General features: G+C 38.5%; 1 protein-coding gene across 3 annotated transcripts in view; it reads left to right on the top strand.

The window, feature by feature from the left end:
• Positions 1 to 14,398, top strand: part of ACTN2 (actinin alpha 2) — a 68,778-nt gene that overhangs the window by 21,768 nt on the left and 32,612 nt on the right. For all 3 annotated transcript variants that reach the window (XM_062637397.1, XM_062637398.1, XM_062637396.1), the window contains exons 2-6: positions 3,371 to 3,485; positions 4,052 to 4,171; positions 10,126 to 10,212; positions 11,283 to 11,370; positions 13,427 to 13,505. In XM_062637397.1, coding sequence (XP_062493381.1) covers positions 3,371 to 3,485; positions 4,052 to 4,171; positions 10,126 to 10,212; positions 11,283 to 11,370; positions 13,427 to 13,505 — 489 coding nt within the window. The remainder of the gene's footprint in view (positions 1 to 3,370; positions 3,486 to 4,051; positions 4,172 to 10,125; positions 10,213 to 11,282; positions 11,371 to 13,426; positions 13,506 to 14,398) is intronic.

Genomic DNA, 14,398 nt, shown 5'->3' with positions numbered 1-14,398 from the left:
TGCTGTAATGTACTGCAGCAACACTTCCCATGAGGCTCAAGACGACTGTCATGAGGGGATAGCACCATTTCATGACCTGATGCACTGATGAAATAGAAAGCTCTAAGAAACTGTGGTTTATATAAAAGATCTAAATCTCATATTCAAGATACAGAAGATAATCTAGGCTATCTAGATACAGATAGTAAAGAACCCACGCACAATAGAGCGCTTCAGCAGAACTTCATGTGAATGGAGGCTTTCTAGGTAATTCCAAGTTTATCCTTTAAAATGCTGCAATATTGATGACAAACTCCCATGCTACTGGAAAGAATCTTAAATAACCTGCAGATATAAAAATACAGCCCATAAAACCAGTGACTGTCATCAAACTGTTTATTGAAAACACCTTGACTCAGCAGTAGTAGCATCTTCTCCTTGTTTATATCATAGCAACACTGGCTGCTTAGTGTCTTCGTAAAATGAACAAGATTCAGAAGAGAGCTTGTTTCTCAGCAAATTCAGTGCCATAAAAATGTCTGTTTTAAATATATGAAAACTTTGTGATCTTTGGGTAAAACTTGTGTATCTATCAGTGTGGTACTCAGTAATTTGAAACAGCTGTTGTAGGGGCAAAATAGAGGACCACAGTGAGATTAGAGGTGGACAAAATTCTAATTTGCTTTTATATATGTATTTATATATACATATATAAGGTAAGGCGTGCCTGGTTCCATTTTTCCTTAAGAAACTGAGAAGTAGCTTTCTTCACAATAAGAATCAGATTTGTATTTTAAGACTGCTCAACTGGTGGGCTCATTGTCATTAAACTGTTAATTAAATGAAAACTGGGGAAATCTCATTTACTTGAGTAGTGCAGGGTCAGAACGTTCACTATAAATGTCTGAAAGAGGAGATAAAAATGGCTGAGGTTTTTCTTCAAATTCCTTTTTGAGTCCACCATGATGTGCTGGAAAAATTCTACAGACTGCAATAGTTTCTGCAGAGAAGCACATCACTTAACCTTAATTCATGAAAGGCTCATGCATTTACTGGTTCAGCTTTCTAATACTTTTGCCAAATTGCCATGCAAGGTTCATGTGCATTTACCCTTGGGCTCTTTCATCTGTTTTTTCTGTATTACCGTAACATTGTTCCTTCCAAGGGTACTTGTTATAATTTTTTGGTATTAACAAATGACTTAATGTGGTGCTAAACCTTTCTAGATACATATCAGTAGAACAGAATACTGCTTAAGGCAGGCAAATTAATCTTATAGACTAGATCCTACCCCTATAATGATCCAAACCAAATACTATCTTAAGACTCCATCATGTTGAGCCCTGAGGGTAGAGGTGCCTAGTATCTCTGCTGTGTTGCTTGATACACTGATTTCAGGTCTCCCATAAGCTCAGTAAAGCTAGTTGCCTTAACATGAGGAAAGTTCTACCTTCTCGAGTGACTGTTTTTCAAGCTAATATCCCTTTATTAAAATAGATACATTTACAGAGGTGTTTCAGTGCAGCTATACTTATCTTCATCTGTATATGCAAAGATTTTCTTACGCTTCTGCTTGCAACTCTCATCCTCTGCAGGTCAACAGAAACCCTGCCCAGATCCGCTTCCAGTACCGTGTTTTCTCCTCTCTGTCTCTGAATATCAAGAATTAGGGATTTCACTGAACAGCCCCCCCATATCCATAGCACTTCTTGCTTCTTCCTTTCAATTGAATAGAAGTGGATAAAACTAAAGTTTAGCAAGCTGTTTCTTGTCACTGTAGGAGCTCTGAGAAAAGAGCCCAGCAAGTTGCACATAAATTCTTTGCATAAACTGAGTGTAACCCGGCGACAACCAGAACGTTCTTCTTTAGCAGAAAGTTGCATTTTCAAGAATAAGCCATTTTTGAAAATTCAATCTATATCTTCTTAAGGTATGAAATCTGTCTAAAATTGATGAGATTCGTTTCAGGGAAAGTTTTTGCCTTCATCTAGTTGCCTTTCTTATTCTGTTTCTGAAAGGTCAGAAATAAAATGGCTTAAAAAAAACAGGCAAGAAAAAAGCCAACAAAAATTTCATATTGACAATGGGGATTTAGAATATATTTTATTTTTAAAATCTAAATACATTACATGTTTTTAATCATGGTAACAATATTTAAATTATAAATTATAGTATAATAATATTATTACCATGGCAACCATGGTAATAACATTTAAAATCATGGTAATTTGAAATAGCAAAGGAAGGAGAATTCCAAATATGTGGCAGTTTTAAGAAGCGGAAGTCTAACTTACCAAAATGTATGACCCTGTTATATACCTAGAGTTAAATACCTGGTGAAATACCTAGTAAATTTTTTTCCATATCTTAACTGAAAAGCAAGGAAAATTTGTCAGAAGGCTGAGGAGTAGTGGGTATTTGAAAAAGGCTGATTTTAACAGCTACATTTCCTACTAGCCCATAGTTTTATTTCATTCATACGAAGGTAACATATATATGACCTGTGTAGATCAATGGACTTAGTTCTGCTTTTTTCTGCGAGTAAAAGCAGACTTGGCTATTCTCCATGGAGAGGGAAATGTGCGTGGTTGCTTTTGTGACCTATTTCCCCTGCAGATTTAAGTACCTGCATTTGTGTGTTTCCTGAAGTTGTAGCAGTTTTCTGAAAATCATACAGTTAAGAAATAAAACCATTGGTAAGGCATCTCATAGCTGCAAGATCTGAATGCAAAACTCCTGCACTTGAATTATTGTAAGCTTTCAAAACCCATTCTAATTGTCCATGTTTTCAAAAGGCATTCTGTTTCTCACTGTAGTTGCAAGTAAGAGAAGTCTTTCTTCAGTTATTTCATCCTAAAGAGTGTTCTCGCAACTTCCTGCCTGTTAGAAATGCATGCTATTTGCCCCTGGCATAGATAATCTGTATAAGAACTGTTTATCATGAGTTCAGGTAGTGGAAGTTTTTGCTTCTGTGCTTGCTATTGCCTCCATTTTTTCTGTTGCCCAGCTTCCTTTTTACTATATAAACCTTTCCTTCCAGAAAGAATGTGTAGCAGATAAGTCCGGACATAAAATTATGTGCTCAAAGAATGTTGAGTAGTAATAACTATTAGATAACTTTTGCCTTTATGTGCAAATCTTTTTTTTTTTAAGGATGCATTTATGAGCAGAATCTACCATATTGCTTCTAATCAAGCAATTCTTTGCATCTTCATGAACATCTGGGATAAGAATTTTGAACTCAGCAACATAAAAAATTAATGGGAGTTGGACATCCAAATTTTAAGACTGCAGTAGTGAAAATCTCAGATGCAGCTTTTACTGACATGGCTTAGCAATTGTTTCAGAAAATGCCTTTTTGATAAGATTCTTTTTTAAATTACTATTACAGACGTTTACAGCCTGGTGCAATTCCCACCTCAGGAAAGCAGGCACGCAGATTGAGAACATTGAGGAGGACTTCAGAAATGGCCTCAAACTGATGCTCCTATTGGAAGTTATCTCAGGTTGGCTGAAATGAAGTTTGCTATGCATTTACAGCACGTTAACTGAAACACTGTTAAAGAGCAAAACTGGTTAACAATTCAAAACAGTGAACACATTCTGCCTTCTTAATATTCAGCTCCTCTACCACAGACAGGAGCAATGACCTAGAAGTTGAGTAGCAAGAAGCACTCACCTGTCAAGGACAGGTTGGAAGAGTCTTGGGTGACATGGTTTAGTGTGAGGTGTCCCTGCCCATGGCAGGGGGGTTGGAACTAGGTGATCTTAAGGTCCTTTCCAGCCCTAACTATTCTGTGATTCTATGATTCTATGTTTAGGGCAAAGGTAAAAATTTACTCTGGTTTTACTGCTATATCAAGAAAAGCCTAAGTCAGACATTTCAGCATTTGAATTTTCTCCTTGGGGTGTTGTTCGAAGCCCTATGACATGCTTTCAGAGAAATACCTGTTAGAATGACTGCTACCTTTTAGACAGTGTTCAGGGCACATTCACTCTTGAGTTCTAATCGCTTGTGTGTCTGTAGCCAGGTGAATGTAACAATAAACACTTTACATTTGTTACTCTGCAGGGGAAAGACTACCGAAACCAGACAGAGGGAAGATGCGCTTCCATAAAATTGCTAATGTCAACAAAGCTCTGGATTATATCGCCAGCAAAGGAGTGAAACTTGTGTCAATTGGTGCAGAAGGTATGTGACAGAGCTTGACAATGCGTTGTGTTTAGATCCTAGGCATTCACATGGCAGACGTCTGACAGAGACACTTGGCCAAATCATGTGGGCCACTCTTCATATATAGATGCCTCAAAAATCCATTAATATCTATTGCTGACTTATATCTGTGAAAGGACAAGAGATGGAAATTTGTGGACACCTGGAGAGAGATGGGGTATAAATGGTCTCTAAGATCAATTTATCTTCAGTGTTAAATGGAATTGTCTGTGTTTCAGTGGGTGTTCAGATAATGACTTCTTCTTTCAGAGCATTATGTTTTTCTTACACATTATTAAAAGTAAGGAGCTCCTTTAGAAATCAGGTTGGATTCTAGGGTGTGTTTTATCCAGTTTGGGGCCTTTATTTAATCTTCAGTAGGTATTATTCAGACAAGACAAAGGCTGACATCACTACCAGGTGGCTGGGACCTACTTCCGTTTTATTATGAGACTGACTGTGGATATGGCAGCTGTGTTTCTAAAATTCACATGTAGAGTTAAGGGAGTGATCCAAAGAAATGACAGCTTGGGAGAGACTGAACATATGAAGACAGTGGGGTGGGATGTTATTTACTGAAGTTATTATTTTTTTATTGTTCTGTTGTTCAGGTAGTTAAATACCAACATGCAGTTGGCTAGCTAAATGCTCACAGATGTAAATTCTAAGCAAAAGAAGGCAGGCTCTCACTGCAAGTGAACCTACACCTCCTATGAGAGTCAATTCATTGTTTAATTAGGATTAAAAAGGTCTGTCTAGAACTAGCTGCTCCATGGAGAGAATTGTATTGCTTCACATCCCTAGGCCTTTTAAGATTGATTTATGTGCCTTCTCTTCTGGTTTTCTGGTTTCTCCAGGCTTATATCTGTCTTTATTCTGCCTTTCAAACCTTGATCTCAGGGAGCTTAGCGTAATTGTGGCTGAAGTAGGAAAATTCTTAGGTGGGATAGGAGCACCTGTAGAAGTAGTGGAGAGATCTATCAATATTCATTGATTCCTCAGTGGTTTGACCTAGCCCATTTTGTTCTTCAGTATTGTTTTCCAACCGTGTTCAGTTTCTAGATTTAGAACTCCAAAATCCTCATATGTGTTCTCTGGGCAGAGCAGTTGTTTGAACTCACCCTTTACTCATTAGAGTCTGAACTGGGTGGCCCATCTGAGGCCAAATCCATGCCATCTGTCTTTAGGCACATAACAGACGTTTTTGGGGAATATGCCATCAGCGGGAAAAACAGGCAGTTCCCTAAGCTATTTCAGATCTCAGAAGAGCTCTACTGCATTTCAGAAGTGGCTGCCCCCTCCATAAGTTGTACAGGCAGTCAGGGGCAGCTGGGACTTTTGCTTTATTAAATGAAGTTGGATCGAAAAATATGCCACTACCTCTAAACCTGTGCTATTAAGGTTATTCTGAGAGGGACATGGCATTGAACAGACAGCAGAGGGTACTGAAGAGACAATTTATGTATGGAAATGAAAATTAAGATAGCTGGTGCAGAAATACTGAGAGTACAGAATGTGGGGCAAATGAATGATAGTTTCTCTCATATCATGCTGGGACTCTCAGGCTTCATGACTCAAAATAAGAGTGTAGCAAGAAGAGTGGTCATGGGACAGAGTGGTGATTATCTCTGATCACAGGTTGTACTATGTTTTGCACCAATGTTTTCACACCTAGGTCCTTCAAGTAAGTCTGGAGTATTTAAACCAAGACACATCAGTCATATCTGCTTCTGAAAGGAGCAGGCCAGCTCTCGGCACTCCCATCTTCCTCATTTTGCCCTGCTTATTGCAGCTCATTACTTCCATGGTACTCAGCGCTTGAGCACTTTCTGTATCACCTGAAGGCAAAGCATCTGGGATAGCTCATATCAGCCATTAAGCTCATTTAAACTAACCCTGCTGTTCTCCTTGGCAGCAAGCGGCATGAGTTTAGATGCTCTGTCACAATAGGCAATTCTCTCTGGGAGTGAGGCAGGAACAAGAGGCAGTAACTTCTTCCAGCTTCTCAGCTAGTTGCTGTAAGGTGATGTCTGTCCTTGCACTCAATATTTCTTCCTGCATGTAACAGCAGGCCATACTTAGTAAGCCAGGATATTAAGGTGATGTTCTTGGGTGTGCTGCAGGTTTTTATTGCCTGTTTCTGGAATTTTTGATCTGTAAAATGGAGGGATTAGAAGCAAAAATTCATTTGTTAGCATTAAAAGCCACATATTAAATTCTTGGATGGAAGCACAGGAGAAAAATCCACTGATACTGTCATATCTCAGCTGCAGAGAGGATCCTGTCATTGTAAGACATTGCACTATGTCAAGTATGGCTGCTAACACACTTTAGATTACATCCATGTGGGCAGGAGCAGATAGATTTGTGTGCCTTCCACTCCTACTCTAAGCAGGCTGAACACAAAGCCAGCTCTGGCCCAGGCGTGCTTAGTGCTCTGTTAAGTTTACCACATCCCTTCGACTAAATTTGTTATCTAAGGCACAGTGCCGTGCTGATGCAGCAATGCAGTATCACATCTGACTGGGTATAGTTTCAGAGTGTGGGACCTCTGGCACCAGTACATGTTTAAAGAGTCCCTGTGCCCCCTTGTCCTGCATACTTGCTCCCACACTGCACAGCCCTACCCTGTCACTTAGGCTGACAACTGTTTCTTGAGCTATGCTGGAGGCTGGATCAGCAATCCGATCCGGGTTTAAAGCACACTTCACCTCTTTTTCGCCTTTTGTTACATTTTTCAGCATTCTTGACTGGGCAGTCATTTTAGGATGAAGATGGAATGAATGCCAGCAAGAAGGCAGAGGACAGGCTCCTTAAGCTTGTATTGTTATCAAAGTCCTTAACCCCTTAACTCACTGCCCCTGTGTGTAAGCATGGGGTATATGGGCTTGTCTGCATCCATCTGTTTTGGCATTCTCTGAGTTACACGGATGCTTGGAATACTTTTTCATTTCCAAAGCATGAAAGTTTTGCTTCTATATCTGATGAGGATCATGTTTTATTATCTGACATGCTGAGGGATCTATAGCCTGTAGGCCCAAGGAGACCAACTGGTATTTAAAATGGGGCCTCAAAACAAAAATTAAACTGTGATTCCTGTAGGAAACTAGTACAAAACTCAATTTAGTATTTTTAAGGAGCCAGGAACTGTCTTTAAAGGCATTATTACTGTTCTGAGGCTGACTTCTTTGGGCTGTCTGTGTAGCGGAGACAGGTGATCACCTTTAACTGTGATACTGAGCAGAAGTCTAATTTAGCTACCCTGATCTGCCTTGTGGAAGAGTCTTTCGCTCCACTGGTGATGAAATGAGACTAGAGAGTCAAGAAGCTAAAGCGAAAGCTGTGAAAGTACTCCTTACGAGCCATGCACAGTCCAGGAGTTAGAAGTTTTCCCTTAAGCTTTAAAAAATGCAATAACTCCATTTGTAAGGTAGTTGCATCCAAAAAAAAAATATGAACTGAGATATGGAGAAACACAACAGATAAGTATCTTGTTAATAGGAAACACTTCTTTCACAGCTGTTATTCTGCAGGGGAAATGTATTGCTTTTCCAGGGGGCAGGAGAAATCAAATCAAAAGATCAAACGATCTGTGAATCTGCTACAAGGAGGTTAGAATAAAAATACATAAATAAACCCAAAGCAGAATGAAAAAATGACACTAAAACCTTTGAGAACTTGCCACACTGCCTTGCTTAGCTTTCTCTTGAGGTAGTTTTTATTGTTTTCCCTTTCCCTTCTCTACTTTCCTGTCTTCATAGGCCAGCAAGACCTTTTATTTCCAGAAAGCTGTAGCTTTGTGTATGTGAGGCATAGGAACTGTATTCCTCCCAGAGCAAGCAGACAGTGTGAAGAAAACACTGAAGTCTTTTTATTTCCTGTAGAGGAAAATGATAGGATTGAATAGGTATTTTTTCGTCACTGATACTTTTCAACATTTAGCAACTTTGTTTTCCTTCTCTTTAGATATTTTCCTGTCTTTTATGCATGTCTTTTTTGTATGTCATGCTAGCAGTAGATAATAAGAAACCAAACCTGGCAAATTGCTTGAAAAGTCTCTTTGAGGCACAACATAGAAAAGCCCCTCTCTCGCTCTTTCATTCTGTCTGTGTGTACACATGGGTATGTAAATCAAAACAACGATGCAGTGATTAGGCGAATCCATGAACTGATTGCTTGACAATCAACAATGCCTCCTGAGTATTTAAACTCATTTATTTTACATTTGAAGAAATTATTCTTTACTGTATATACATATCAGACATCCTATCAAAATACAATTAAATACTTGACCAAGGAGGCAGGAGGAGAGAGAATTACTTTCATGCTTTAACTGCCATTTGGACATTTTTGGCTGGGAGAGTTTAGTTCTGATATTTGAAAAGACTTGAGGACTTCCAGGAGTAATAGGGTAATAATAATGCATGGAAGGCAGACTAAGTCAGGTAAGAATTTTGGTAAATTAGTGTAGAACACAAATGGGAAATCTGAAAAAATAGCTATTCATATTTCAAGTTGGATTATCACACAAGAAAAGTAAGTATAGAATAGTGATGGGTGGTATATCTCCTACCACATTTGTTAATTCCATAGGTTCAAATGACAGCTTGTGTCATATACTACTGCAATTTAACATATATCTTAAGTCTTGGGGGTAGCAGCTGCTTTGTTCTTTAAAAGTTGCCCCTGGATTCAGAGATCTTTTAAGTAGCAGAGAGACTGCATTTTCTGATGGCACCTCCATTGGCATTTGATGTTAAATTGAGGAAATTCCTCCTGCTGCAAGTTCTTCCCTCTCCTTCCCTGGAACACCAGTGGGCCCCCAGGCAGTCACAGCTGCTCCACTGCTAGAGCAAGGCTGGAGGTGACTTTCAAGTAAGAGAGCAGCTGGTGCCTTCCTGCTCCACTGCTTTTGGTGTGAGGTGACTGGGAAGGCAGCCTGTAGTTTCTCTTTCTCACTGTTCCACTGTCTCCCCAGCTAGTACTAGACCCTTATAGTCGCACTATGTTTTCCCGAGTCTCTCACCATACTTTTCAGGTTGATTTAACATTTTCACCATGCCTAAGTGGTCTGGCTGTACATTTTTTTGGTGTTGAGAAATTTAAGTGGTATCACTCTTCGTATTACAATGTAGGAGCACTGAATTCTGACTTTGCTTGTGGAGGGGACTGCCATGAGTATGTGAGAAGGGCTGGAGAAAGCACCTTCCTAGAACCCTCTGTTATAGGTTGACTCAACCAGTCCTGAAACAAATTGAAACCTCAGAGGTAGAAAATCCCTTTTAATATCAAAGATGCATAAATGTGCACGGCGTCAGAGCTGTAAGACATTACAACGTTGTGGCCATGTTTCTGAGCTGCTTGACAGGAAGCTATGTAGCTTAGTCTCAGGTAGTGCTGTCTCTTGATCTGTTCTTCATATCTAGTCTGTGTTGGCACTATAGGTAAAATTTTCAAAAAAGGTCTAAATAATATAGGGGAATTTTTGATAACCATTTTATTAAAAAATAATTGTTAATGGCCTGTAGTTTCTTAAAATCTGTGGCAAACTGTATTTTTTTCAGTTCCTTTGTATCTGAAAGAAGTAAAGCTGATGTTCAGACTTTAAGAATGAATTTCCCCTCAGGGTCTCTTAAAAAAGTCAACCTAAAAGGTAAAGATCTGGAACAATTACAACTACCTGGAGAGAAGCCTTTCAGTGTGGAAGGGCTGAAATGACCATGGCTTCAGTGATCTTCACTCCGACTGCCAGGGTAGCACAAGCCTGAGTTTGTTGAAAATAGAACCCAGATGAACTCTGTCTAGATAAAGAAATATGGTCGATAGACACAAATGTCTTAGATGCAATATATTGTTTATTGAAATACATGATTAAAATAAGAGAAAATGCAAAAAAAGTCTAAAAACTACTACTATCTCTTTTCTCACCTTAGAAATTGTTGATGGCAATGTGAAAATGACTCTGGGTATGATCTGGACTATCATCCTTCGCTTTGCTATTCAGGATATTTCAGTGGAAGGTAATAGGAATGCAACTATGTTAAATAATTAAGAAATTTCTTCAAGACATTTTTATGTGAATTGTGCCCAAGGGAGATGACTATTTTAAAAATTATTTTTTTTCACAGAAAATGATGCTGAAAGTTCCCTACCTGGTGACAAAATAGATTTCTGGAGGGAAAAAGTAATTACCCTCCTTATCCTGACAGAGACCTTGAGCCAGCTTTCTAAATGCAGAGGTTCTGGGCATGTCTCTCAGTTATAAAGATAGATACATGCCTGGGTTTCTGGGCTTCCATGGCCTCAAACTATGCTTACCTTGTACGGTTGTCCTATTCCCAACATATTTTCTTAGTACTGTCCATTTCTTACATTCTTTGCAAATATTATCTGATTATATCCCTCTTCTTTCTAAAACTTCCCCCCCCTCCCCCCCTTTAGAATTTATGTTCTTAACTCTCATTGGTAACTGGCTCCAAACGTGCGTTGTAGTTACAGTATTATTTAAATCAAGTCTGTGCTGTGAAAAGTCTAGAATTCTAAAAACTCATCTCAATTTTCAACACAAGTAGTCCCTTCAAGCTCAGCACACTGTTCTGCCTGTAATTTGTGGGACACTAAATGTGGACCTAAGGGTCTGTTTGATCGTTTCTGTCCTTTACTTATGTATTCAGATGCCCTTAGGGTTCAGATAATAAAGGTATTTGTTCAGCACTTATACCTTCCCCCAAGCAAACTGACTGAGGCTGCAAGTATTTTCTGTCTGGCTCTATTATGTTTGTATTAGGTATTTTTCTCCAAATATACATTCTGTTAACCCATATAATTTCTTAAACTTCTAATATCCCAGAATTATTGTGCAGGTGGAGACTGTAGTCTGAGTTGTTCCATTTGAGCTGACCTCTGGGTCCTAATGGAACCTCATTAGTCTATTTGTATCAGTTATCTTTTAGGATTAAATGTTGGTTTATGCCAGGCAGTTTCGGGTGGCTGACCACATTTTAGATGACAAGAAATTAATTACTTAAGCACTTGTTACATGATTCCTTTTTTTTTTTTTTTTTTTTTAACTCCCTGGTGTCTTTTACAGAGACCTCTGCCAAAGAAGGGCTGCTGCTGTGGTGTCAAAGGAAAACTGCTCCTTACAGAAATGTGAACATTCAGAACTTCCATCTTAGGTAAACTTCCATTATTTCAATGGGTAGAAGCAGTCAAAAATATTATAGGTAATTTTTTTCCATCAGTTGTGTAGGTATATATTTAATAGGAGAATTTCACTCTTCACTGTTAACTAGATTAGTTTCAAATTTTCATGCTTTATCTTCAAAGTCTTTTTTTTTGTTTAGCCTTTGGCATTATTTACCATGGCTTACATAGCATTTAAAAGAAAAAAATCTCTCCTGCATACAGAATGACCATATTACATTATTAGAGGTCCTTGGTATATGGGAATATCTGCAGCATAGTGACTTGGCAAATGACTGCTTTCAAATGAAAGCCGCTGTAGCTATAGACTGGTTTTGGCAAAAACACCAGTGTGTGGAGTATGGAAATATCTCATTATGATGAATCAGTCTTTATAATTTTGTAATGTAACTATAAATAAAGAGCCAGAAATGCATTCAGTACACAGCATTAGCACTTTAATTACATTTTTTTTCCAAATCAGGACTATGAGCTAAGCTGGAAAATTTAGGGAAGCTCCAGCCTTGTGGTTCTGTGTTTTCAGTAAGGGCTAGAAAGGGAGTTCTAGGCCATATGCAGGCTGCCTGGTTTTGGAATTTCACTGGGCTAGGTCCTGTAGCTCTGCCAGTGACCCGCCTCATTAAACTACACGACTTGTAATTTGCACTGTTTAACCATGTAATCTTGCCTTCCCTGGAGCCCTTATAGTACTTAAAACAAGAGCTCTGTATTGTAGTGTTTTAGTGTTTTGAGTTAATTTGTAATGACAACACCTAAAGCCCATGTAGTGATAGAGAAGGTACAGCTCACACATGCATCCACAGATAAAAAGAATTTGTTTTATTTACAGCCCCTACATTGTCTTTAAGAGATTTGAAATTGATTATGTGTTACTTTCCTTGAATGTACAGAGGTATATTTCAGTAGAGATTTATATGGATGCAAGGTATGCTGTAAGTTACAGCATGAGAATCTTAGTGTATATGCATACGTATGCTGGTCTGATACATGGTATGGGGAAAACATCTTGAGTTGAAGTACCTTGCTTATTGTTTGGTTTGATCAGCTCTTACAGAGCTACTTTACAATGGGTTTTCCAGACTCCTTCAGTCTGTACCTTTTGGAAAAAAAGCTTTTTGTTAGTTTGGTGCTCATTTTCATTCAGTTTTACCTTCTGGATGATTTTATACTATACATTGTATGCATTTGCTGCTTAATTTTTTTACATTTTTATTGGAGGTGGATCTATTATTTGACAGACCTAACCAGACATCTTCATGACAGGGATTCTAACAGTCTTAACATGTTTAGTAAACACAATTACTGCACAGGGTAAGACCTCAAACTCACAATCCCAGTGATTGCATAAAGGGTTTCCATAAAGTATCTCTAAGAATAATTGCTTCTGGCTGAAAGCAACTGCTCATAATCTTTCCAAATAAATGTTATTTGTAGCTCCATTCATTGTCTATTCTTGCCTCAAAAGGTAGTGGTCCTGAAGTCACACTGAAGTGTAAGAGCTCAGATTGAAGCTATCATATGTGTGAAGTGTTTTAAATAAACTAAGCTGATTTATGACTTCTTACTTCTATGAGCATGACATTGTTGTGCTATTAAAATTGTCTGAAATAACTGACACAGAAAAAGCCAATCACTTCAGCAAATTCAAGTAGTTGCAGGTCTGCTCTCCTTTTATTTTTTCACAAACATGCTGTAGGTGTAATAGGAGATTATGCACTTTCATCAATGAACGTATAATCCTGGAACACTGCACAAATTAAGCAATTGAAATTGGGACCTATTGTACATCACGTACACTGCCTAGAAAGTATTGTGGAGTCCTTCTATGTGTATGGAGTGTAGAGTAAGAGATGTACTACAGGAAAAGGAGCAGAGTAACAGAAAAGCTCAAAGGGATTATAGTTGACAGTATGTGTCAGAATTTGACAGGAGAGTTCCTGCTTAATTTAGGCCTTGAAAAAGGATCACAGTGTAAAATGCCATGACTTTATTAACTAATCTTTTTCCATTCTATTTTTTATTGTAAAGCTGGAAAGATGGCCTTGGATTATGTGCACTTATCCACAGACACCGACCTGATCTTATTGACTACTCCAAGCTAAATAAGGTCATCAGTCTGGGTGGTACAGCATGCTGTCCTGCAGTGATTTGGCTCACTTCTGGTTTGCTTAGCATGTTTGCTACAAGACAAGCTGACTGAGGAGTGCATACTAATTCTGACTGGCTTTCTAAACATGTCACCAAAAAAATGGTGACATGGAGGAAAGGACCCCATGTCTGTCCTGTGTCCTTTCCTTTCCATTACAATGACTTTAGCATTTAATTGCAAATAATCTAGTCCTCAAATGCCAGGCAATTGATGAAGTCTTTTGCGATGCCCAATATGGATATTAAATCTGATGCATTGGAATTCTCTATTCACCATTGATAGTAATTTACAGTCTGTCCTGTTCTGAATCTGGTGTAAATGACTGTAGATTGCAGAGCAATAAACAATGACTTGATTATTAATCCTAAAATTCCTTAGAAGAAACACCTTGGTAGTCAGGACTACTCAGTAAATTACAGTCTACCATGGAAAACACCAATTTCACCAATTATACTTACACTTTCAGACAAGTGGAAATGAAACCAATGCCCTTACTTCCTTAGGGTAGGACCTCACGGGGATTACAAAACTGTTTTATTCCAGTGTGCTACTCTTGGCAAAATGCATGCTTTCTAAAAGATACCAGCCACTTTGGCTTGAGGGGGAGGAATGAGGAGCAAGTAATAATGTGAGAATTTCTGAGTACCATTACTGCAAAATAGAACCTAAAAAGAAAGTGGCTTTTCATGTCTTTTCATGTTAGCTCTCAATTCATACGTACCATTTTCTGCTCCCTTGAATGAATGCATCTTAAGGTCTCACATAAACATCAGTAAATCAGAAAACTTAATCATGGGTTTAATTTGTTGAGTGTAACTTCTTACTGATGAGAGAGAATGGAAATCATAGAC

The sequence above is a fragment of the Pezoporus occidentalis genome, unplaced genomic scaffold, assembly GCF_034315485.1.
Source record: "Pezoporus occidentalis ecotype Australia unplaced genomic scaffold, CSIRO_AGI_Poc_V1 ctg52, whole genome shotgun sequence".
Taxonomy (NCBI): Eukaryota; Metazoa; Chordata; class Aves; order Psittaciformes; family Psittacidae; genus Pezoporus; species Pezoporus occidentalis.
Note: the sequence above shows the minus strand (reverse complement) of the source record. Positions and strands in the feature narration are given on the sequence as shown.